This window comes from Pseudorasbora parva, chromosome 16 (assembly GCF_024679245.1).
Source record: "Pseudorasbora parva isolate DD20220531a chromosome 16, ASM2467924v1, whole genome shotgun sequence".
In the NCBI taxonomy this organism is placed as follows: Eukaryota; Metazoa; Chordata; class Actinopteri; order Cypriniformes; family Gobionidae; genus Pseudorasbora; species Pseudorasbora parva.
This window is the reverse complement of record NC_090187.1, coordinates 43,145,550-43,173,347: the sequence shown is the minus strand read 5'-3', so window position 1 is coordinate 43,173,347 and position 27,798 is coordinate 43,145,550. Positions and strand designations below refer to the sequence as shown.

The window sequence follows — 27,798 nt, the reverse complement described above, 5'->3', positions numbered from 1 at the left end:
GGAGAAAGAGAGAGAGACAGATGGAGGAGGAGAAGAACTCGTACCACGTGATTATTGCACCTGACAACTCAAACTTCTTTGTCTTTACACTTTGGCATCTATGATTCCAAGAAAAATCCACCGAACCTTTTAATTGCACAAAAAGGTTCCTTGCACTATTGTTATTTTAGAAACTGTTCACTTGGAGGTTCTTTGAGGAGCCAGAAATGGTTCTTCTATGCCTTTATTTTTAAGAGAGTATGAAAAGAAATCTAATAAATCAAGACTTTATAGCGGAGCGCAGGAGTGCAGGAGTAGATTTACATGCACATAAGCACTCCATGTGACTCCATTCATTTAAATCAGATCATAAAGATAGTTCTGGATCTGGATGTCGATCAGTCCTTATAGTGATCCAGCTGTGCTAAAAATCACACAATAACACCCATAAAGCTTATTTAACATGTTAGGGCTAGCTCTTTTAGCCCAGCGACTTTTATCTTTTTTACTAAGATATTTCTGCTGTGATGATAAAGCTGCTCATCTTCAACAACAACAAAATATAGGAGTGGTGAAACATTTAAATAATCAAATAAAATAATTATGAAATAATCAAATTACATAATTCCAAAAGTTGTAATATCTGAATGTGCTTAACTTTTTATTACCACTTAATTCACATGTTTTTTTAAATGTTTTTAAAATTATTTTTTTATTTATACCCGATAAAATATTTAGAAAAATGTATATTCGTTCATTAATTTCTATGACTTTTCAGCTCTAAAAATCATGCTTTTAAATTCCCCCATATATTCAGAGTTCATAAGTCACATTAATAAGGAGACCGTTGTTGAATAAAACATATGATGTGAATGTGCATCTTGAGTTTAAGGCTTATTTTAAAGCTTATTTTTAAATCATTTTATCTTCAAGTCATCTTGAAATTCCCTTTAGATGTTTGCTGAGGCCCCCTACTGAGAACCACTGTAAAATTGGTATCTTCTAAATGTGTGACAATATTCTTAATATACAGAATATTATCTTATATCTTATTAAGTTTTTATTGATAAAAACTTCAGATATAGCTGGCATTTCTACCATCGTAATGCTGATATAAGAATAAAAACAACTCATGCAGATGGGAGAGAGAGACGGGACAGGGCAGGAGCTCACAGCGGGGCCGGTCGCGGTGCTGGTCTGGGCCGCGGCGCTCGGTGAACTACACTGGACCAGTTTAGTTTGAGCTGTGGGAGCGGGACGAATCGCCTGAGTGCCAACAGGAGACTGCAGGGAGGAGAGGAGCAAGAGAAAGAAAACATAAAGAAAGGAGGGGAGAAAGAGAGAGAAGATTCAGAGCAGCAAAAGAGAATGAAAAACAGAGCACTTCTTATGAAGAACTAGTTGGCCGAGTAACTTTATAACACTGGAGCTGAAAGAGTTTTAGAGGTTTAGTAGTGAGTAGAGTTAGCCTGGATGCCAGCCGAACTCAGCCCCGCCCACAACATCAGAGCTCGGGCAGTTCGATCTGGACTCGATCCACAGAGGAGTAATTATGCCCGAACAGAAACTGACCAATGAAATCATCAGGGCGGGCTTTAGCCGATGACGGACAGATGATCAACAGTAACGTAATCATCACGTCATCAAAAGGGCTTGGATTATATTTGTTCAAATCCTAAACGGAGAGCTTGTTCGTATCTGCATCACCTTCACTATTTCTCTCAGAAATGATGATCATGTTGGGTAAGTACTCTGTGTGTCATTAAATTATTTTCTTTTTTTACAACACCAACAAAGATCGTTTATTTCAGCGTGCGTGCAGACAGGGTTGCCAAGTTTTTACAACAAATCCGCCACCTACTAGCTCAAAAAAATAGCTTCTCAGGGGGCTCCCCAGGAAAAACGGTGTTTGGGGGGTAAATTGTGTGTTATTTTGGCAAGGTTGCTGCTAAAATTCGCATTCATGCGTCTATATATCACATAATAATCGCTTCAACCCACGGACATGGAAAACAACCAAAGGAAAAAAACGCGGACTTGGCAACACAGTGCAGTTGAGCTCTGTTGACATTTGACAATTCGTCGCTCTGTTGCTCTGATTGGTTGTCGGTCTGTCCAATTGATGTCTTTCCTGGTTGGGTTAAGACACGCCCCATAATTACAGCCGAATTGCGCAGAATCAGACTCATATTCTGACTAGAGCTGAGTATGACCACGTCAGGCTAGAGTAGAGTCACACACATGCTTGAATATTCAGTGTTGTGCGGCTGTATTAAAGGAAGATGATGAGTTCAGTACATGTTCAAATTTCAATCATGGCAACTCTGAATAATTTTGGTACGCTATTAAATATGACAGTGGTCATGCATTTGGTCACTACACTGCTGCTACTGCTAACAGATCCACGGACGCCCTTCTGTAAGCATGTAAGATTTACTGCTGCTGCTGCATAAATAGATATATATGGGGGGGGGGGGTGTCTAATGAATCGCTGTTAAAGAGATGATTCTCGTGAAAAACATGGTACAAAAAAAAGAGTTGGACATTTGACAGAGTATTTCTGTGATAAATACACTCCTACAGGATTTAAACAAGTTTCTGAAGGTTTTTTTTTCCCGAAGCTTCGTTCGGGTTATGGGAGCCGTCGGAAGCACTGGCGTTGTGTTTCTGGAGTTCTGCAAGTGTGTGAGTAAAACTGCATCAAATTTGTGTGTTTTGTTGGCAATTGCCGCGCAACTGCATATAATGTGAACAACACCAACGTATAGAGAATCACATGGTGTGTGTGTGTGTGTGTGTGTGTGTGTGTGTGTGTGTGTGTGTGTGTGTGTGTGTGTGTGTGTGTGTGTGTGTGTGTGTGTTTATGAGGACATTTCAAATGTCCTCATAATTCAAACAGCTTAAGAATAACATACTAAATTATGTTTTTTTGAGAAAGTAAAAATGCAGAATGTTTCCTGTGATGGATAGGTTAAGGGGCAGTGTAAGGGGACAGAAAATACGGTTTGTACAGTATAAAAACCATTACGCCTATGGAGAGTCCCTGTAAACCACATAGACGTGTGTGTGTGTGTGTGTGTGTGTGTGTGTGTGTGTGTGTGTGTGTGTGTGTGTGTGTGTGTGTGTGTGTGAGCCTGTTTATGTGGTTTATGAGGACACAAATTTGTATAACTACATGGGTATTACACTGGTATTACTCTATAAATGTGGTTTATGAGGACATATCAAATGTCCTCATAATTCAAATGGCCTTAAAAACATACTAAATTATGTTTTTTTGAGAAAGTAAAAATGCAGAATGTTTCCTGTGATGGGTAGGTTTAGGGGCAGGGGCAGTGTAAGGGGATAGAAAATACGGTTTGTACAGTATAAAAACCATTACGCCTATGGAGAGTCCCTGTAAACCACATAGACCAACATGTGTGTGTGTGTGTGTGTGTGTGTGTGTGTGTGTGTGTGTGTGTGTGTGTGTGTGTGTGTGTGTGGGACTAAGAGGAGAAAGAAGAAAGAGGATTCGAGGGCAGATGCTCGTCTCTGGGCTCCTACAGAGAGAGCAGCGCCTGAGACACGGAAGAGCTCGCGGCCGCGCACGCGCAAGCGCACACTGACGGCGATGCCATCCCCGCGCTGAAAGATGAGTCGGCTTTTAAAGCGTTCAGGCAGTTGGAGGATAAATGATTAAACGCATGCGGAGGTAAAGCGGAGCATCTTCCGCTCGCAGAATGACTGACAGCAGGATGAAGGGAGACGCCTGGGAATATAAACCCTCAACGACTGTCCTTAACAGAGTTTACACATTACCGCAGTTAGCATGGCACAGTTACTGCTACTGTAATAATACTTCATCGTGAACTTCTGCTAAAATACTACAGTAAAACTTTCAGGAATTAAAACAACTGATTTTACAGTAGTAGACTAACCCTAATAATAATAATAATACCTGCAACATGATGTTTTCTCCTAAACTTTAACTAGGCTACTGTATGCAGAGTGACTAGATGAGTAAAGTTTGATGTCAAACTTTAATGGTTTATAATGGTCAGAGATCCACACATGATATGCAGGGGAAAAAATGCTAGGCTAAATCTTGTGCACAATTTACTTTTTTCCCCTTGCACATCATGTGCGGGTCTCCATAACAAAACAATGTCTGAAAGTTTATAATAACTCTGAAAAGCTTGACATTAAGATTTTACTCATGTTTACATATTTTAAAAAAACATGTTGGTAGCATGATCTAACACATTTGAACATGTTCTAACATGATGATATCCTGATAAACATGTTACTAATATGATTAGCATATTGTTAGCATTATTAACATTTTGTTAGCATATGACATAACCCAGGGTTGCCAACTTTTAAGTTTAGGTTGGAGTGAGATTTTATGAGGGCCCGGGGGGGGGGGGGGGGGGGGGGTGTTGGGGGGTAATGCTTTTGATCTTGATTCAGTATCAGTTTATATCTAGTATATATACTGTACATAATAATATGTTTGTTTTGGCACTAGTTTAAACATTTCTTTCGGTCAAATTATATGTGCCATTCCTTAATATTAACTTGTGCACTTGTGACTGTATCATTATTCATTAAAAAGATTAGGATGCAAGTTATTTAAGTTTTGAAATTTCACAGTTAAAGAAATCTAGTGTTTGATCATCATATCTAAATATTTATTAGAATGCAAAGACTGCAATATATTTTTGAGCAACTAGATTAGATACATGTATATTTATTAAAGAGCCATAAGGCACCTAATGGCATTACAAATAAACATTAATATTTTTTAGCCACAAAATGACTCTAATTTGCCTCTTTGAATTGGAATTCTCTATTTTAATATTAATTACTACACTAATTGTAATATAAATTTTAGAAGAAATACAAATATTAGAAGAAAAATATTTTAAGTGGTCATTTATTGACAATAATTGTTGCACAAATAGTATTTAGTACCAAAAGATCTCCTCAAAGTATTTAACAAATATAATTTAATGAGTATGAGTGTGACCTATTAGTAAGGAATACCTGAGGGCTAAATACAAGAATAACATTAATGTTAACAATGTTGAATCTCTATAACTCTCCATAATAAAACGATCCTGTAAATATGGCTGACTTAATAATCAATAAACACTAACACTATGCTGTACTGTTTACCAAAACTTGCAGCAAACATCTATATGGTGAAACTGTTGTGTATTCGCTTAAGCCATTTAAATTCATTGGCACGGCGCTAGAAGTATTGAGCGCTCATGGGCCACGTGACCAGCGCGCGCCGCAGGGAGACGAGAGCATGCAACTCCGCTTTTCAACGCCTCTGGCTTTAACATTATGCCACATTAGCGCCAAAACGCTATTTATTGTTTGAATTTCATTAAAACACATTAAAAAAAATTAAAGCTTATAGCTTTGTTTAATATCAAAAGCAGGTTTGGCAATTTGGCGTGAGATTGAGTTGGGCGGAGTGAGAGCGTGAGACAGAGCCTGAAAGCGTGAGACTCACGCCAGATGCGTGAGAGTTGGCAACCCTGCATAACCTGAAGCTAGCATGATTATCACTAGCCCCTTTCACACTGCAGGTCGGACCCGCAATATTCCCGGAACTTTGCCGGGTCGCCTTCTGTGTGAAAGCAACCACGTCCCGGAATTGATTACCGAATTCGACCTGGGTCGGGGACCTAGTAACATTGCGGTATTCGACCCGGGACGAGCGCTGTGTGAAGAAAAGCCGAAACTAATGCCGCAACGTGTACGTAGTTATCGTGCGACTCCTAGAGCTTGTTTTTTCAATAACATAACCCTGCAGTGCCAGAAGAGCTCGTCGGTGTTTTAAACGCAGAGAGTGTTCGTACACAAAAGAAACTAAAATTAAACAAGCAGAAATGAGCGCAAACTGGACACAAGTCGAGACCACGGAGCTCCTTACTATCCGCGCTGAAGCTGAGATCGCTCGCCGTTATACGGCACATCAGGATGTCACGTGTCAACTCGACCCGGGACCGTTAAGCGTTGTGTGTGAAAGCGCACATATTACGGTATTTCGCTGGCAGTGTGAATGGACCAAATCTAGCGGCCCGGGAACAAATGCCGGGTCACATTATCCGTGTATTTGCCCGAATCGCAGTGTGAAAGGGGCTAGTGTAATGCCATGATTAGAAAATTTTGCAAGGGATGTCCCGATCCGAGTCATTTAATTTTGAGTATCTGCCGATACCGAGTATAACAAAGAATAAAGAGGAGCAACAATAAAAAAACGATCCAGGATGTTCCTTATTTTTTATTTAATTCACCTTATTTTAACATTCAACAACTCTGTTAACAAACAGAGCACTTCTTTGAGGTAGCTTGATAAAACAAGTAATAAATGACAAAAATTCTTTAAGATTTTAGTGCAACAGTAAATATTTATTTAAATAGTTTAAGTAAAGAGCAGGAAGGACAACGGCGATATCAAAAGCCAGTCCATACTCTCACAGACGCAGAACAATTAATTAAATGTTGGTGTGAAATAAACAGTTATGGAAATGTAGAAATTAAAATTAAAGAATCTGCTCCCAAAAATGTTAGTGCCTCAGTGAGAACTTCAATCAGAGAAGGCATCGATCTCAGCTGTCAATAATGACATCACACACCCGTTTTTATAGCATCAAATAACTAACTAAAACTAAACTTACTTAAAAAACGAACACTTACAAATGAAATCATTGTGATGATAATTGCCTACAATGACATTAAGTGTGGGGGAAAAATATTTGAAGTGTAATTTGATTGTTTAGTTTGCCTCGTGTCCATTAGAAAACACAGAGGTGCGGCCATACTGGGACCGGCCACCGGGGGGCGATAGAGGCGCGGAGGCTTCAGTTTCTGAGAGGGGTGCTGCCAAGGGGGTAATCTAGCGCTCGGAAAGCGTCCCACCCACGGGGGTAATCTAGCGCTCGGAAAGCGTCCCACCCACGGGGGTAATCTAGCGCTCGGAAAGCGTCCCACCCACGGGGGTAATCTAGCGCTCGGAAAGCGTCCCACCCACGGGGGTAATCTAGCGCTCGGAAAGCGTCCCACCCACGGGGGTAATCTAGCGCTCGGAAAGCGTCCCACCCATAGGGGCTGCCATTGCTAACCAAGCCATCACCTGCTGTTAGCATCCCATTGACTCCCATTCATTTTTGAGTCACTTTGACAGTGAATAACTTTACATCTGAGACGTTTAAAGACTCCATTTGTCCATTTGTTTATTTATAAAGAAACAAGCCAATGTATAAAAGGCTCCATTACCTTGTATCTTACACTATTGCCCCGTAGAAGCTGTTTTTGTAAAAATAGGCTAACGATTGCGTCATAACTAGGGCTGGGATAAACGATTATTTTTTAAACGATTAATCTAGCGATTAATTTTCCCTGTCCGATTCGGTTACGATTCGATTCGCTTATCGATGATCTCCCCATTAATTGCCTAATAGCAATTTATACATGTTGATTTCATTATCTGAATGAAAAAAACTAATTCCTTAACATTGCAATATATGTTTATTGCTCTTAAAATTCCAAAGTAAAAGACTATACAAGAACAATGCATTCAATAAAATCATAACAAAATACACACACACACACACACACACGCACACACCCTATTTTGAAGTTACTGCACTCTGCCTTTGTATTGTCTGCAAAAAATGTGGAGTCATGCCAAGGCAAAAGGCAGTAACTTCCATATTATCAATATTTGGTTGCTGATCACCTTTTACAAAATCAATATAGTAACACCTGTATAAAATCTAATGATCATGGCATTTATTTTGGATGATTTAAAATTAATTATAGCCATCTTCTTATTACCATCATGTGCTTTGGCTGCATTCTGATGCCATTATTAAGGACACAATACGTCTTGTAAAGAGTACCTTCATTGCTGTGCAGCAAAACTTACAGGTTGATAGGTGACACTGAATTATATGAACAAGATAAGATTATTTCTAATGAGTAAACATTTGCATATATAATGCAAAGATATAAAAAATAGAACAAATAACAAATCATGTAAAAATGCATGTGATTGTAATAAGATAAATAGCAAATAGTGCCGCTGGTTAATCAAGGGTTAAGTTTGGCTATCACACTCTAATGACAGCGCTGACTGGATCGGATTGCCCATTCATAGGCTAAACAGAGTAATTATTTATTGCAATATGTTTTTAATGTTTTTATCTAGTAAAAAAAAATGATACAATAGGCTACATAGCTTAATTACTTTTATATCTTTGAATGAAAATCGCCTATAGCCTAAAAGGACAACTTTTAGATTGACGTGAACGGCAAGTAGGAATAATTCTCAGAATGCTTGTGGATTAAACATCCCCGATGACGTTCATTGCCATGGATTTTATCGGGTTTACAAGAAAAGGTAGGATATATGGATATTATTGCGAACTGTTACTACTGATTGTATGCGTGAGCTCACGCTGTCACGGCATTCGAGTGCACACAGTCGTGGGCAGCCCCAGACTGCCTGACAGCGCGCTGAGTGAATATTCTGCATTATGAAAACATGTATGACAGTACACAGGCTACACCGTAACTTAAACGCGGCAGACTTTAATAGATAGTAAAACAAAGGCGGGACACCATAACTGGATGTCGGTACCGTAACTTAATTTAAACATCTGTCTTCCTGTGTGCAGAAATTTGTTTATGTAGCAGTGACAACAAAACGCACGCTTGCTCCGTGCGGCCCGCAAGCCTTGCACTTCTGAAAGTCTGAGGAGTGTTGCTACCATAGATATACATAATAAATAATATACTTAATTACATAATATACTTTATTATGTATATCTATGGTTGCTACTACTCTCCGGCGCCACCATCTTTATTTTGAGTCTGACGAATCGACGCGCATATTTTGCGTTGACGTATTTTTTGCGTCGACGTCATCGATGACATCGACGCGTTGTCCCAGGCCTAGTCATAACCAACGCTACTCTGTTGCACAGTTGAGAAATTACCGTATAGACAGGAGGAGACGCTCGCAGGCAATCTTTTACTGTCTATGAGACAGTCGGGGGGACGTGGAGACATAAAGTCTAATAAAGTCAAGGGAGAAGAATGGGGAGAAGCCCATAGTGAGCCAAAACTAACGGGACAAAACATTTAAACAACGTGATTCAGATTTCGCTTTCCACAACTACTAGAAGACCTCCAGCTGTCAGTCAGGAGGCTCACGTCACATCTACGTCCTCAAGCTCAGTCTGAGCCTGCGCAGTTCGCTCAGCCATCAGGAAGTGAGTGCTTCCTATTGAATTTTCTGCCGTTGAAGTCTATGGGGTCGCTCTGTCCATTTCTTTTACTGTCTATGGGTGCTGCAGGGTTGATTTAAACAACAAAAGTGACGTCATGCCGCACGCGTTGCTGTTTCTGTGTGGAGTTAAAAGGGTCTAACTCTGTGCCACCATATAACTACAGGGTTGCCAACTCTCACGCATCTGGCGTGAGTCTCACGCTTTCAGGCTCTGTCTCACGCTCTCACTCCGCCCAACTCAATCTCACGCCAAATTGCCAAACCTGCTTTTGATATTAAACAAAGCTATAAGCTTTAATTTTTTTAAATGTGTTTTAATGAAATTTAAACAATAAATAGCGTTTTGGCGCTAATGTGGCATAATGTTAAAGCCAGAGGCGTTGAAAAGCGGAGTTGCATGCTCTCGTCTCCCTGCGGCGCGCGCTGGTCACGTGGCCCATGAGCGCTCAATACTTCTAGCGCCGTGCCAATGAATTTAAATGGCTTAAGCGAATACACAACAGTTTCACCATATAGATGTTTGCTGCAAGTTTTGGTAAACAGTACAGCATAGTGTTAGTGTTTATTGATTATTAAGTCAGCCATATTTACAGGATCGTTTTATTATGGAGAGTTATAGAGATTCAACATTGTTAACATTAATGTTATTCTTGTATTTAGCCCTCAGGTATTCCTTACTAATAGGTCACACTCATACTCATTAAATTATATTTGTTAAATACTTTGAGGAGATCTTTTGGTACTAAATACTATTTGTGCAACAATTATTGTCAATAAATGACCACTTAAAATATTTTTCTTCTAATATTTGTATTTCTTCTAAAATGTATATTACAATTAGTGTAGTAATTAATATTAAAATAGAGAATTCCAATTCAAAGAGGAAAATTAGAGTCATTTTGTGGCTAAAAAATATTAATGTTTATTTGTAATGCCATTAGGTGCCTTATGGCTCTTTAATAAATATACATGTATCTAATCTAGTTGCTCAAAAATATATTGCAGTCTTTGCATTCTAATAAATATTTAGATATGATGATCAAACACTAGATTTCTTTAAATGTGAAATTTCAAAACTTAAATAACTTGCATCCTAATCTTTTTAATGAATAATGATACTTATATAAGCACTCACAAGTGAATATTAAGGAATGGCACATATAATTTGACCCAAGAAATGTTTAAACTAGTGCCAAAACAAACATATTATTATGTACAGTATATATACTAGATATAAACTGATACTGAATCAAGATGAAAAGCATCACCACCCCCCCCCCCCCCCCCCCCGGCCCTCAAAAAATCTCACTCCAACCTAAACTTAAAAGTTGGCAACCCTGTAACTATTGATGTGTTAAAAATAATATACATATATAATCGATAATATAATATACTCGAATATACATATATATCCGAGTCCTGATCGGGAGGTAACGTCCGATTCCGATCGAGTCTGAAATCATGTGATCGGATCGGGCCATCCCTACATTTTGCTAACATGATTAGCATGTTGTTAACATGATCTTAGAATGATTAGCATATTGTTGCCACAATTAAGTACATTTAGTTTTAACATTTAGTTTCAAGTTAGTTTTAACATGTTTAATTAATTAATCACATTTTGCTACCATGATTAACATGTTACTAGCATGATTAGCATTTTGATATCATGATTATCATGTTTCTAACGTGTTGTTAGAATTATTTAACATGTTGCTAAAGTGTTTTAACTTGCTGGTAACATGATTCAGTACAGTGCTAGCATGTTGCTAGCATATTAGCATGTTAACATGTAGCATTATATGCAAATTTTGCACATATGATTTAATACATTGTTAACATATTTTAACCTTGCTTGCATTATTAGCATTCTGTTAGGTTATTAACATGTTTTTAGCATAGTGATAACATGATTAGAATGTTGGTAACATGTTGGTACTGGTAACTGGTACTATATTTTAACATTTTGTTAACATGATTTAGTACATTGCTACTTGCTGACGTGTTTTACCATGTTGCTGGCATTATTTAACGTGTTTGCTAATGTTAGCATTTTGCTAGCATTATTAACATGATCAGCATATTGTTAACATATTGTTAACATTATTTAATGCATTGTTAACATGTTTTAACGTGGTTAACATTTTCCTGGCATGTTGTTAAAATTATTAACATTTCTAACACACTGTTAACATGATTAACATGTTGTTAACATTAACAAATTTCTAACACACTGTTAACATGATTAACATGTTGTTAACATAGTGTTAACATGATTAGCATGTTAATTGCATGTTGTTAACATTATTAACATATTTCTAACACACTGTTAACATGATTAACATATTGTTAACATGATTAGCATGTTAATTGCATGTTGTTAACATGATTAACATGTTTCTAGCATACTGTTAACATGATTAACATGCTGTTAACATAGTGTTAAAATGATTAGCGTGTTGTTAGCATTATTAACATGTTTCTAGCATGCTAACATGATTAACATGTTTCTAGCATAGTGTTAACATGATTAACATGTTGATACATGGTGTTACCATGATTAACATGTTTCTAGCATGCTAACATGATTAACATGTTTCTAGCATAGTGTTAACATGATTAACATGTTGATAACATGGTGTTACCATGATTAACATGTTGATAACATGGTGTTACCATGATTAACATGTTTCTAGCATAGTGTTAACATGTTGCTAGCATGTTTTTAGCATTGGTTGCCCTGTTGCTAGCATGTTTTAGCATGTTGTCCTAGGATAGTAATTTTTAGTCACAGACTTTTCCTAGTTTTGATCGTCCGTTTAATGAATAAGCTTAAATTGTAGAGCAGTATGTTTGTCAAGCCGAAATATGTGTGTTTAGATCTACAAAAACAAAACAACAAAAAGGGCCTAGCTAATTTATTTTAATAGTTGGTTGTAAAAACAATTATAAAAATCATCTTTATTTTCTCTACATTTCTATAAACGTCTATTTAGTACCAAGTTGCCTATGTTTCTCTATTGTAAGCCACTTTGGACATCTGCTAAGGCATCTGCTAAATGCATGAATGTGAATGTAATGTAAAAACATACTCATTTGCTAAATAAAAGAAATGAAATGTTTTGCACGGTTTTAAAAACTTTTGAATGCGCTGATTTATTATGAGACCAACAGTTCAAACATGAGCCACTGATAAACCCGAGCATCTGGCGCCATCTGCTGGCCATGAATGAACATTACACTGACACAAACTGATTTTATCCATCATTTCCATTACCCATAATTATAGGCATTGGTTAGTAGTAAAATATTGCATAAAATATGTCAGAAAAACCACATAAACATAAATAGAACGGCTGCTGCTGCCTTGTGGTCTAATACTGTAAATTATGCTCAAGTAATCCATACTTGCATACATATTAAATTCAATATAACTGATTGACAATGTATAATAATTATACGGCTGACTATTATGTAAGCATAAAATACTATGAAAAATATAGAAAAACGGAGGAACAACTTATACTGGCTGGAATATTCTGAACATGGATATTAATATGTGAACATTTGACACAAATCATCAAAACAAATGACTCAGTGTTTCCAGGGGTTTTCAAACTGGGGCCTGGGGGTCCTCCAGATGATTTTAAGGTGTCCCCAGAAAATATCAGAGCATAAAAAGACAAAGCAAAAATGGATGGAAAATCTACCAAACATCCATCCATCCATTATCTTCCGCTTATCCGGGGCCGGGTCGCGGGGGCAACAGTCAAAGCAGAGACGCCCAGACTTCCTTCTCTCTAGCCACTTCCTCCAGCTCCTCCGGGGGAACCCCGAGGCATTCCCAGGCCAGCCGGGAGACATACATTTACGCATTTGGCAGACGCTTTTATCCAAAGCAACTTACATTGCATTTTAAGGTACACATTTTACATTTTTGTCAGTTCTTGCTTTCCCTGGGAATCAAACCCATGACCTTGGCGTTGCTAGCGCCATGCTCTACTGTTTGAGCTACAGGAAAGCCCTCCAGCATGTCCTGGGTCTTCCCCGGGCCCTCCTCCCGGTGGGACGTGCCCGGAATACTTCCCTGGGAAGGCGTCCAGGAGGCATCCGAAATAGATGCCCGAGCCACCTCAGTCCCTCTTTGAACTGTCACCTTATCGTGGTGGAGGGGTTTGAGTACCTGAATGATCCTAGGAGCTATGTTGTCCAGGGCTTTATGCCCCTGGTAGGGTCTCCCAAGGCAAACAGGTCCTTGGTGACGGGTCAGACTAAGAGCAGTTCACAGCCCACTATGATGACCAACTTAAAATCAAGGACCGAGATGCCGCCCAGCATGGCGCAGCCGGGGCCCCACCCTGGAGCCAGGCCCGGGGTTGGGGCTCGAATGCAAGCACCTGGTGGCCGGGCCTTTCCCCATGGGGCCCGGCCAGGCTCAGCCCGAAAAAGCGACGTGGGGCCGCCCTCCCGTGGGCTCACCACCTGCAGGAGGGATCATAAGGGGCCGGTGCATAGTTGATCGGGTGACAGTCGAAAGGCGAGGCCCCCGACGACCCGATCTCTGGACACAGTCCAAACATTAATTTCTAAATGTTTCTCTCCTTTCTTACTTCTCCTTACTTTTGTATATGTTTTCTTTGTATCTTTCTAGTGATTTTTTCTCACTCTAGTCCCCTTTTTCTTGCTCACTGGGGTTGTAAGGCAGTATTCTTACCGCATTACGAAAGCTGCTTACATATATTTATAGTGAAAGCTTGTTGTTTATACACTGAAAAAAAGTGTGTTAGATTGTTTCAGAGGGTTAGTTCACCCAAAAAATGAAAATTCTGTCATTAATTCCTCACCCTCACGTCGTTGGACACCCGTCAGACCTCCGTTCATCTTCACACACAGATGAAGATATTAGTGTTGAAATCCGATGGCTCAGAAAGGCCTTCATTGACACCAATGTCATTTCCTCTCTCAAGACCCATAAAGGCACTAAAGACGTCGTTACAAAGCCCATCTCACTACAGCGGCTCTACAATCATTTAATGAAGACACGAGAATAGTTTTTGTGCGCAAAAAAAGAAAGAAAGTCTTATATAGTGATAGGCCTATTTCAAAACAAAGCTTCGAGCCTTTGTGAATCAGCATTTTTTCGTTCAAATCGGTTCAAATGCAGCGCTGCCTTCCCGGAATGCTGTGCTGAAGCGTTGAAGTCGCTTAATGTCAAAGTGGAGGAATGAAGTGGAGTGCGGCGCGGACTATAACCGACATAAGTGTTCCCGGACGACTGGATCTGCAGCTGAGAGCAGTGTTGATGGGGCGTGCATTTCCTCTCTCGCTCTAGTCGCTCGCGCGCACCCTACCTTCCACTCTATCGACGTCAAGCCGACCCATACTCGAAAAAAACTCTCCGAAACTTGTAAGAAACCGGAAGGAGTATTTTTGACACAGAAATACTCCATCAAACGTCCAACATTAGTTTTTGAAACTTTGTCAATGTTTAGGATGGGAATCCAAGTCTTTAACAGTGTAAAAAGCTCAGTATGCATGAAACAGCATTTACGCCTGAAAATTACTGTGTGCGACTGTGAAAAAATATTTAGGCGCACCGGTGCGAGTGACCCGATCGATTCTCATGAATGGATGTGTGTAATACAATCAGAATAAAAACTACAACTCCCGAAGTGCATCAACTCTGATTAACTGTTAGGCTACGTTTCCTAGTTTCATGCCTTCAGTCATCAGAAGAAGTGCAAAAAAGTGTGCGACGGACGGACTACACTTCAAACAACGATTGTTTACAAAGTGAAACGGATCTGAAGAGGCCAAGAAGTCCTCGCTGCAGCTACCAGACGCCTCGCGCTGATGATTTACAGCCAAATCAATATTAACTGGAAATACCACATTTGGATTTATAATAAACAAGCTCAGAAATGAACGGATGCTTGGGGCAAAAATGCCATCAAAAAATAATGTATTAATAATACATTTAGAAAGCCCTTGAGTTCTTGAGTTTAATCTTTATCACACATGCTGTTTAAAAAAAATACTAAATGTATAAAACGAGCGAGTATATCGTGGATTTTTTCCAAACCGTGTTTTTGTCTTATCCTGAATCACTATGGTACACATAAAACAAGTGTTTATATTCCCGCTGCGGATTAGCACCGTATCTGCGCGACTCACCATAGACACAAACAGAGAAGTAGATCCGGCCGCAATGTTCTTGCGCAAGACGCATGCGGTTCTTTTTATGAAGCACCAGCGAGCCAAAAGTCACAGCTTAATTGCTTTTGCTCCGAGTGCTGGTATGATTGCATATGTGATACTAATCTTGTACAAAAGTCCAATAAACAAGTTGATATTAAGTAACAACGTTTTAGCCACAACACTGTCTATTTAGTGAAAATCAAAGCCACACCAGTCCAGAACTAATTCGCATCTCCAAGCGATTCGATCAAATGAATCTGTGTTTTGAACTATTGACTGAAGGAATTCCCGCCACCTACTGGCGGTTTTATTTTCATATTTATACTTTGCATGGACTTTTTATTTAAAATATTAAATGTAAAACTTACATGTAAAACATTCATGCAACATTATTTACACATGTAAATTTGTCTAAATCCCACTTCAGATAGAGCTCTGCAGTGCAAAACTGGATCTTTTGATGCATATCTCATTTGATTGGAAACAGTCTTCATTGTTCTAACTGAATTTATTGTTAAATTAACATTTTAAAAACATTTTTTTCTGTTTTAATTTAAGAAATTGACAGATGATGCATACATTTAATAAGATTAGAAAACATTGCTCTTTTAATGGTAAAAATGCCCCTGGACATTAATTTAAAGGGACACATATCGTCCTATAATGGGAAAGTTATAATTGGAATGCGTTTGATGGATTAGAAAGTACTCCTAAATTGTTGACTGTGCTCCTAATTTTTTTTAATTATCAAGAAAAAAGAAAAAAGAAAAAAGTTAGAGCCCTGATATATATATATATATATATATATATATATATATATATATATATATATATATATATATATATATATATATATATATATATATATATATATATATACATTGGAAAAGCTTAATCGGGTTCAGTTCTACGGCTGATCTCAGGTTGTAATAAATAAAGCGCGCCACAAGATGTCAGCAGTGACGCTCGTGCACGTATTTACTCCTCCATCACTAGGCTTACTGCTGCCTGTTAAGATTCACTCTGGATTTATAAATATAGAAAATCCATCAGAATTTGTGTAACGCAAAGAAGTTTTAGTTTAGAGATGGTCAATGTGAAAATTTCTGCATGCTGAAAATTTACACAAAAAACTAGTGAAAGTTATAACAGCGTCTGGGGACAGGTTATTAATTATTAATGCATTAGATTAGCGTCATATCAGGAGAATCATCACTCACTGTCACCGTTTTGTGCCTTGAGAATGAAACTTTTTGCAAGTTCATATGTTTGCCAGTTCATTTTTCATATGACTCTGAGCTAGAAAAGACGTTGTCTGTATTATTTGATTACACTTACTAGTGATAATTAGCTCAAATGTGCTTGTGACCCTGAGAGAACTCTGGTAGGGGTCGTACTATTTCATCTGATTGGGTCTTCTGACCAATCAGAAGAGAGTAGACCAATCACAACAGACGGAGCAGTCTGACCAATCAGAGCAGGTTTAGAGAGACAGTCCTTTATCTTTTCTCAGACGTGAGAAAAGTAGAGGTGTGCGATACCGCTAGATTTGGTATCGATCCGATACCAAGTAAATACAGGGCCAGTTTCGCCGATACCGATACCAATACCAATACCGATACTTTTTAATAATTAAGGTGGATGCGTCTTCAACCTAAACCAAAATGAATTTTCATGACTTTTAATTTGTTTTTGTGATTTGCATTTTGAGTTATTAATCAGTGCTACAAAAGCTTTTGTTCAGAAACAACCTTTGGTTACTTCTGCTTTATTTAAATAAACAAAGTTACAAAATGAATACTTCACAAATATAAAAAATGTAAAAACAAATTCTCTTTTCAAGTAGCATGTTAACAAAAAATGTTTCTCCTCTTTAGTGCACTTCTTTTCAGGATTTTTTTCTTAAATAAACAAAGTCACAAAGTTTTACTTCACAATAAATATAAAAAATGTAAAACAAATTCTCCTTGTAATATGATATAATGCTGAAAATTAAAATGCGCGGCTGAGCGGCGCGCGCGCCTGACTGCTGGTGGTAGCGCTAGTGGTGAGTCACGTGACGGTACAAAACAGGAGAAGGGGAGGAGAGCAGTGTCAAACACGAGCAGCACTCTCTTGAGAGCTTCCTCTGCTCTGTGACAGCAGCAGCATTTTGACAAACACGGCCAGGTCGCAAAACGAGAGAAACTGAAACTTAAGTATCGATATTTTCACGTTGGTATCGATCAATACCGATACCAACGTTGGTATCGATATTATCGATATTAGTATCGATCTGCCCACCTCTAGAGAAAAGAGCTGATGCTGCAATGTATATTATGACAAAATTAAAGTGATTTCTGACCTTGGATAAATGTAAACATACTGTAATGTCAAACCTTTAAAATAGTATAATAGAGGCAATTTAATACTACAGACATGATTTTGGCAATTCTAAGATCATCACACTGTAGGATATGGATCTAATAAATGTATGTAGACCGATGATGATAAAACAGAAGAATAAACATCATCCGCCTGTGCTAGTGATGAACATACAGAGCTGCGTTTCTCAAAAGCATTGTAAGCTTAAGTTGATCGTAGAGCAATTGCCACCAATGTTCTCCACGATCAACTTAGGCTTCCGATGCTTTTGAGAAACGCAGCCCAGAGTAAGATGAATCACACTTTGGCAATTGTGGTTTTTATGAGCGCTGAAAAAAGAAGAGGAAGCGAAAGAGGATAATATGGGCACGGTTATAGCTAGGGAACAGAGGCCGACTTGGCATGAAAATCTTGCAAATGGAGCTTGAGGTAAGTAGTTTTAAATTAGTCATGAATTGGGAAACCAACTTTTCATTCAGCTTTTGATATATAAAAGGTCATGGTAATATAAGAATATCCTGTAAAATTCAGAGTTGAAAACTTGCTTGTAAGTAAAAGAAAAGCTTTTATAGACACCAGGCCCAGCAAACGCTTGATCTGGGAATGTGCCAACCTGTGACGTCAGCGTGTGGTGAAACACTGCCTCAACCAAAGAAGAATAACGCCTGATTCTGTAGCCCCGCCCACCGATTATAGGTCTACGTGGAGCTAAACCGGATCGAACTTCCAAGCAATAAACATGCCACATAAGCTTCCTTCTGATTGCAATATTATGAATGCATGGATTAACTTTATTTTTAATGAAGATCCAGCTCACATGAGAAAGACATGTGCGTTTGTTCCTTCATTTCACCACGGATTCATTTGTAAACAAGAGACTGGATTTGTAGACAGGATGAGATTACGTGAATGAATGAAGCAACACACTAATGTGAGTAAAACATTTTTTTTATATATGACAGTATTGCATGAGCCGTGCTACCACCGCGGGAACTTTCCCCAGGAACTAGGGACTTTGGGGTGGTATTCAGTGTGTTTCGACCACAGGAACCTGGGTCTAAATGAAATTCTGGGTAAATATTTCCCCCCCAAAACGGCCCTGCTCGTGAGGAAGATTCGGGGGTGGGATTTGAGTGTTGAACATGCTGATTGGTTAAGCTCACGCAGCATTTTGTTTCAACCTAAAAGTCTATTACGGTGTGTGCAATAAGAGTTGTTTACTATTCGAATCAACAATGAAGTTGAAAAAATACTACAGATGGGCCGACGACAAGGTTCAGGCTTTATTAAAGGGGTACTTCAGTGATGGAAAGATGAATCTGTATTTAAACTGGGTCATTAATGTAGTAGAAATGTGAAATTATTTTTGAATTTGGTGCCTTCTAGACTGAGACAAGACAGAAAATGTATTTTTGTCTCATGGGGATGAAAGACTACAATTCCCAGAATGCTTCGCTGCCCTGTGAGGCCATTCCCAAAGCCACCGCTACTAGATTACTGTGACTGAGTTAGAGAACAGACACTACAATTAAAAACTGAACTAGTCTATTCAATATAACAATCAAGTCGCCGCGTGAGTCTCACAGCACTAACGCTGCAGGAGTCGGATTACATTTAACGTCATAAATGAGCTGATGAGATCTCGTGATGAGAGCTGAGGTAATTGCGACTACACTCGCGGCATACTTTCACAACGCGTGTTCAGTCTGGCGTGTTTCAGTTCATGCCTTTGGAAGCTTAACTTTCATATAAAATAATTGAGAAGTTAAAACACTTACATTACTCTCACCATAGCTCTGTTTAAATGAATGCCTGCAGCTGCGAGCTGTGCTGCGAGTGTGATCTCCATCCCCATGTGCGGGTTGAAAACATGTGGAAATAGCTCCCTCTGCAGGAATTTTTCCAGAAATAAAATGCATAAATCTCTCGTCTCAGGGGGATATGAGGGGGGAAAGTACAATCATTTGAATATACTCCAGGGTTTCTACTGATACAAAGCTATATGCTAATCGCTGAAGTAACCCTTTAAGTTTATTTGCGGTGGACAAAATCCAGTGGGCTCTGAAATGTCATGCGCAGTCCTACGTCACCGAAATAATCTTCACTGTACTTTAGTCCACTATGGAAACGCAGACAGCAACAGGTCTGAGGTTTGATATAGATCGTATTGATTAAGTATAAGTGTCTAAGTGAACATACCTTAGCTCACTGTCACAGGCGGGAGAATCCTTTATTTATTGGTTTATTGCTATTCCGGATCCGACTCGGACATGTATTGGGCTCACAAAGCCCAATGTCCCTGGGCTATGTGTTTTCCAGATGGGCTACCAAAACGTATCACGGCCTGCCTACAGGCAATCTTAAATAGTGAAATAACACTAGGAACCTGGGTCTAAATGAAGTTCTGGGTAAATATTTCCCCCTCAAAACGGCCCTGCTCATGAGGAAGATTCGGGGCTGGGATTTGGGTGCTGAACATGCTGATTCTCTTCCGCGTTTGTTTTCAATCCTCAAATAAAGATTCAAACGGTTGTGAATCACCGTATTGATTCATGATTCAGATCGCGTGTCAAACTGCTGAAATCACGTGGCATTGGCGATCCGAATTATTGATTGATTCACTGATTCATAACCATTTGAATCTTTATTTGAGGTTTGAAAACAAACGTGGAAGAGAAGACAATGCTGAATAAAGTCGTAGTTTTTGTTATTTTTGGACCCAAATGTATTTTGGACGCTTCAAGAGATTCTAATTAACCCACTGATGTCTCATATGGACTACTCTGATGATGTTTTTATTCCCTTTCTGGACATGGACAGTATAGTGTGCATACACTTGCATACGCTCTCAGACTAAATATAAAATATCTTAAACTGTGTGTGAAGATGAACGGAGGTCCTGTGTGTGTGTGTGTGTGTGTGTGTGTGTGTGTGTGTGTGTGTGTGTGTGTGTGTGTGTGTGTGTGTGTGTGTGTGTGTGTGTGTGTGTGTGTGTGTGTGTGTGGATCGTACCTGCGGGGTCGTGACCCTGAAGGTGGTCACACTGGTGGGTGTGGAGGGCCGTGGTGAGATGCTGTTCTGGGCCTGAGCCTGAGCCAGAGCTTGCTGAGGAACCATCACCAGCTGACCCATCTCTGTCCGGACCAGCACCATACCTCAAACACACACAACACGAGTTATGTACCTGTGACTGCAACACTCAGACACATTCAATCAAAACATATACTGCAATGCATCACAAAAATGCATGAGACAAACTTACAATTACCAGCTGAAGCTTTTTGGATTTTTGGACGAAGTCCTTAGCAATGCATATTACTAATAATAATACATTTTTTATATATTTAGGGGAGGAAGTTTACAAAATATCTTCATAGTATATGATCTCTATTAAATATCCTAATAATTTTGGCATAAAACAAATATGGAAAATGTTGACCCATGCAATGTATTATTGGCTATTTCCACAAATATGATGTATGACCAGTGAGACTTATGACTTGTTTTGTGCTCCAGGGTCACATATATTTTAAATAGCATTTGGTTAAATGACATGAAATACTTTGAATAAGTTGACAAGTGTGTATTGTGACATGCTAAACATCATCTATTTTAAACCATATTTGTAATTATCATACATGCAGATACTCACATTATATGAAAAACGCAATACTGTACTGTCATTTATCACACCACAGGACTAAATAGAAATAGTAAACTCTGAAATTGATTAAAAACTGAGAAAATGTGAACGAGTGACCTGAAATATGCACTTTCAATACTTCTACAATACTGATTCTTTCACATTTTAATGTTGTTAAAAAATCATGGAAAATTCCAAATTTTTAATAAATGTTTATTTTTAATGAGGTCTTCTGAGCACATTTTAAGCACTTTAAATGAACATGCTTAAAATGTGCTATATAAACAATATTGCCTTTGACTTCCCTTACAAAAAATAAGAATACTTCAAATTCATTTTATTAAGTAAAGTTTAAGTATATTTTATGTGGTAAGTATGTTAATATCAATTAGTATACTTGCATTTGTAAAAAATATTGTTGGTTTATCTTAAAAAAAGTAAGTAACCTGGTTGCCTTAAAATTAAGTTTATTGAAATTAAGTTTAATCAAGTTAATAAGTTTAAAAAGTTTAATCAACAGAAACTCAAACTCATTCAGTTATCTGAATCACATAAATTATCTATGTTGATTTGAATAAATTGGCACTCTTTTTAGTGTATAAAAGTATACTTTAAGTGAAACAGTAGTAAACTTTGATAGTTAACTAGTCTTGTAGCATATTTTTAGTTTATTAAGTACACTTTGAAGTATACGCTCAGTAAGCTACTAGTAAGCATAATTGTAAGTTCATAAACATAATTTTTTTTTATACTTCAATTATACAACTATGTTCCTATTTATGTTTTAATATACAGGTCCTTCTAAAAAAAATTGCATATTGTGATAAAGTTAATTATTTTCCATAATGTAATGATAAAAATGAAACTTTCATATATTTTAGATTCATTGCACACCAACTGAAATGTTTCAGGTCTTTTATTGTTTTAATACTGATGATTTTGGCATACAGCTCATGAAAACCCAAAATTCCTATCTCAAAAAATTAGCATATCATGAAAAGGTTCTCTAAACGAGCAATTAACCTAATCATCTGAATCAACTAATTAACTCTAAACACCTGCAAAAGATTCCTGAGGCTTTTAAAAACTCCCAGCCTGGTTCATTACTCAAAACCGCAATCATGGGTAAGACTGCCGACCTGACTGCTGTCCAGAAGGCCATCATTGTCACCCTCAAGCGAGAGGGTAAGACACAGAAAGAAATGTCTGAACGAATAGGCTGTTCCCAGAGCGCTGTATCAATGCACCTCAGTGGGAAGTCTGTGGGAAGGAAAAAGTGTGGCAAAAAAAGCTGCACAACGAGAAGAGGTGACCGGACCCTGAGGAAGATTGTGGAGAAGGACCGATTCCAGACCTTGGGGGACCTGCGGAAGCAGTGGACTGAGTCTGGAGGAGAAACATCCAGAGCCACCGTGCACAGGCGTGTGCAGGAAAGGGCTACAGGTGCCGCATTCCCCAGGTCAAGACACTTTGGGCTACAGAGAAGCAGCACTGGACTGGTGCTCAGGGGTCCAAAGTACTTTTTGTCATTCGGAAATCAAGGTGCCAGAGTCTGGAGGAAGACTGGGGAGAAGGAAATGCCAAAATGCCTGAAGTCCAGTGTCAAGTCCCCACAGTCAGTGATGGTCTGGGGTGCCATGTCAGCTGCTGGTGTTGGTCCACTGTGTTTTATCAAGGGCAGGGTCAATGCAGCTCGCTATCAGGAGATTTTGGAGCACGTCATGCTTCCATCTGCTGAAAAGCTTTATGGAGATGACGATTTGGTTTTTCAGCACGACCTGGCACCTGCTCACAGTGCCAAAACCACTGGTAAATGGTTTACTGACCATGGCATTACTGTGCTCAACTCTCCTGACCTGAACCCCATAGAGAATCTGTGGGATATTGTGAAGAGAAAGTTGAGAGACGCAAGACCCAACACTCTGGATGAGCTTAAGGCCGCTATCGAAGCATCCTGGGCCTCCAGAACACCTCAGCAGTGCCACAGGCTGATCGCCTCCACGCCACGCCGCACTGAAGCAGTCATTTCTGCTAAAGGATTCCCCACCAAGTATTGAGTGCATAACTGAACATAATTATTTGAAGGGTTGACAATTTTTGTATTAAAAACACTTTTCTTTTATTGGTCGGATGAAATATGAAAGTTTAATTTTTATCATTACATTATGGAAAATAATGAACTTTATCACAATATGCAATTTTTTTGAGAAGGACCTGTACACTCAAAAAAAGTACTTGTTGAATTTACTTTAAAAAAGCAGCATCAAGTGGTTCCATACAGCTATATTGAGTAGTTTTTTTTACAAATAACAATTTAGTTTTATGAACAAAAGAAATGTCAAGTAAAGCTTGAGTGAGTAAATCCAAACCATTTGAATGTGTCACTCTTAAATAATATTTTTATGTACAGTTTATGTAATAATGTTATGTTAAACTTATAAAAGTTTATTATGTTAGGTGAACATATTTATCAATTTAATTTACCTTTTTAAATTAACTATTTGCTCTACAAGTGTAAGTGGAAAAGTCCCTTGCAAAGCATGCTGGGAATTACAGATCCACTGCCCAGTTTGTTCATTTCACAAACACTTATTAAGAAAGCTGTCAATACTTATTTTTAGTACAAACAACTCAGTAAATTTAAGTTCATGAATTTACATGCAAGTTTTTTTTAAGTAATTTGAACAAGAATGATTTGAGTCCAACTAACAACAGTACAAGTTTTTTTTTTGAGTGTACCTTCAGATACTCAGAATTAGGAGCATATCTGTTTTCTTTAAAGATTAACATTTTGTATTAATAACAATGTAAGATGGTATGTAAAAATATGTGAAAAAGGTATTAAGGCTACTCAAAAGTAGGGCTGTGCGATATTGAAGAAAAATGCGATATCAAATATCTTGTTAAATAATGCGATATTCGATATGTGACGCTGCAATTAGTGTGTAAAATTGATTTCAATTAAATTAAAAAAAATATTTAAAAAATATTTTTAAATTAATTAAACCATTTTTGTTTCACATTCTTTCTGGGAAAAGAAAGCATCGCTACAACTTCTGAAAGTGACCAGCAGTGTCGTTCACTTTTCGGTGTGTGTGTGTGTGTGTGTGTGTGTGTGTGTGTGTGTGTGTGTGTGTGTGTGTGTGTGTGTGTGTGTGTGTGTGTGTGTCAGACAGCGCGAGACTGCAAGTTATTGTTTTTCGCAAATTATTGCGTTTAATAACTCTTAGCAAGTAAGTCATCAACATCAAGCAAGTCCCATTAGTGCCCAGTCTATTCTCTGCTATCCGTCGACCTAAAACAGACACTTTTTATAATGTTGAATTAGCCTATTAAAATTCAGATATTGCATGTCGTTGCGATATGCATATTGCGATATGTACATTTGTGATATTCCGATAATTTCGATATATATTGCACAGCCCTACTCAAAAGATAAGTAAACACAACAACAAGCCAAGGATACCAGAGTTAATTATACGATCAAAAGATTGAGTGAAAATATTAGACTTTTCTGTCAGTAGAAGTCAAACATCATTACGTGCAATTTTTTGTATTTTTGAGAAGTATATAAAAAGTAGACTGAAAGTATTCTTAGTTGGTTAAAAAGAAGCAATAGCACACTTGAAAAATGTCTTTTTCGTAAGGAATGCTAAAGTACGCTAAACACACTCAGAGTGTCGTAGGATGTTTTTATAAAACAAAACTACTGACCCGTTCAACAGATAATCACTGATTATACACTCAATTAAACTCACATCTGTTTGAAATAATGATCGAGTTTAGATCAGATAAAAACTTTTAATAATTAAAATTTTAGATAAAACTAAAGTTCAGATGATTACATTCACTGTGAGCAGGCAACAGGTGAATCTGGAATTATATACTTGACTGATTTTACTGTTTCATAATGAATCATTCTTCATAATTAATGTCAGCACCTGAAAGTGTTATCAGTGAAAGTTGTTTGTAAGATATCCAGTCACTTTTTGCTCATCATTGACTCCAAACAGACTCAAACTCATCAGTCAGCATCCAAATGAGCCTGTGAAAAGTTCACTAAATAACAAAACCTTCACCTCTGTCTATTTTGGAGATTAATCTAAAGTTATTAAAGGATCTCCAGATCTGTGTGTTTGTTTCAGGGTCACCAGAGCATCGTTCCTGTGGAACCAGAAAGTGTTTGGATCGACTCATGATAAATGTAATGACTTGTATCAGCATCATCTGGTGTGAAAGGTTTGTCTGAAAACATAACATAAATCATGGAAAATAAGGTGTTCGGTCACGCATAACGATGATATTCCATATAAAATATTATATCACATTAAAAAAAAACATCAAAGCAAGCATGTTTGTAAAGAAAGACAGCACAAACACACTTCTCAAGCTAAACTTCTGACAACAACAACAAAAAATGCTTGACATTTAGTCAGAACTGAGAAAAACCATGTCTTTTCGGCCACTGGTTATTGATTTTATTTGTAACTATTTATTTAATTTTTGCAAATAAAGCTTTTTAAAACATAAGGCATTTAATGGAGCCAATGTGTGTATAAACATCTAAAAATGTTTAGTTTTAAAAGTTTTCTAACATCCTGAGAAAACGTTCACGTGTGCCAAAATGTTAATAAACACGTGAGCGAATTTAAGTTTCTCAGGATGTTAGAAAACTTTTGATCGAAATGCTTGAAATTAGCCTTGAAAAATATAAATTGTGCATGCATATGAGTTTCATTTCAACTTTTTGTAAAGGATGAGTTAAAGCAGATTCAGCAAGAGCATCAACAAGTGCTCATAACAAGAAGCTGAAATATTGGAGAGTTATGTGTCACCGCATCTTTCCCAGACTTGTGTCATTTCAGAGTTGGCATCATTAGTCTAACAAGTGGGAGAGAGTCGGAAAAAACAGCGGTGTGTGATCAGAAAGCGCTCAGCATACCTGGTGGGATGGTAAATCCGGGTGGCAGCTGTATAGTGGTCTGCTGTTGCGGCGGTCTGACAATCAGCTGCGGAGTTACGACCCTCTGTTGCGCAGGCGGCTGCGTCTGCGTGGGTCTGATGACCGGAGCCGCACTGACACTGACAGCGGGTTTGACAGGCGTTGTTGTGGCCGCTGCGGGAGGCGACGAGGTCGGCGGGGCTTTGGCGTTGTTCCCGGGCGCTTTGCTGTGGTTAACCTGCGCGCCCGCCGCTCCGATACGCGCGCCCTGCTGGACCAGCGCGGACACGGACGTGCCGTTTCCGTTCTGCGCGATGCTGGCGATGATGTGACGCGGGAGTCGGTGCAGCGCGATTGTGGGCGTCCCGCGGTCCAGCGCGATCGCCTGCGGGTTACTGGGCACGGTGAAAGTCGGGCTGGAGGTGCTGGGTGATGCTGATGCTGCGCCGTTGAGACTGTGGGACGCTGAGGTGCGCCGCGCGCGCGCGTTCGGGTGTTTCTTGCGGGTGTCCCTCGGGCTCTCACCTTTGTTGCCCGGTGCAGGAGCGGATGCCCCGTCGGATGCTGCAGCCGTGGTGATGATGATGATGCTGCCGTGCGACTTCAGAGGGCTGTCCTTCTCCAGGGCTTTGGCGTGCTTGTCCATGCTGGCATCTTTCGGGTCGGAATCCGGGTTGCGCGCCGCTTTCCGCGCGTTCTGCTGCTGCTGCTGCTGTGCTTGTTGTTGTGGTTCTGATGGAGAGTCTACATGAGCAGGCAGCTGCGCTCTTCCTCCTGCCTGCTGCTGCCTCGCGCCGCCCGGGCGAGCGTTCTCGGGCTGGACGCGCGTCGGATCGCTTTGGCCCCCCAGCTGAGACTCCAGCGAGCCCACTAGATCGCTCACGGCTTTCTCGTCCACCTCGGAGAAGAGCATGTCTTCCAGAGGGTCGGAGGCGCCCGCCATGTTCGCTCTGTGTGTGTGATGGGCTGGCTGTCTGCTGGTGCGCGTCCACGAGCGCGAGTGCGCAGTCGTGTTACTATGGCATTGTGGGAATGGATATGACGTCAGAGGGCCAAAACCAAACAGTTGTCCCCCTGTTACTTACAACTCTAGGAAGGCGGTCGAAAATACTACACGAGTGTGGAAGGAAAGAATCTGAGATAGATAGATAGATAGATAGATAGATAGATAGATAGATAGATAGATAGATAGATAGATAGATAGATAGATAGATAGATAGATAGATAGATAGATAGATAGATAGATAGATAGATAGATAGATAGATAGATAGATAGATAGATAGATGGATGGATGGATGGATGGATGGATGGATGGATGGATGGATGGATGGATGGATGGATGGATGGATGGATAGATAGATAGTATAATAATAATTGTT

General features: G+C 39.0%; 1 protein-coding gene across 3 annotated transcripts in view; it reads right to left on the bottom strand.

The window, feature by feature from the left end:
* The window catches only part of LOC137043055 (transcription initiation factor TFIID subunit 4), a 136,052-nt gene extending 108,517 nt beyond the window's left edge, over positions 1-27,535 (bottom strand). For 2 of the 3 annotated variants that reach the window (XM_067419116.1, XM_067419117.1), the window contains exons 1-3: positions 26,419-27,535; positions 20,846-20,988; positions 1,153-1,263 (exon numbers count right to left, since the gene is read on the bottom strand). In XM_067419116.1, coding sequence (XP_067275217.1) covers positions 1,153-1,263; positions 20,846-20,988; positions 26,419-27,361 — 1,197 coding nt within the window. In that variant the 5' untranslated portion in view covers positions 27,362-27,535. The remainder of the gene's footprint in view (positions 1-1,152; positions 1,264-20,845; positions 20,989-26,418) is intronic. The other variant, XM_067419118.1, reaches the window with a different exon arrangement.
* Between the last annotated feature and the right edge of the window lie 263 nt (positions 27,536-27,798).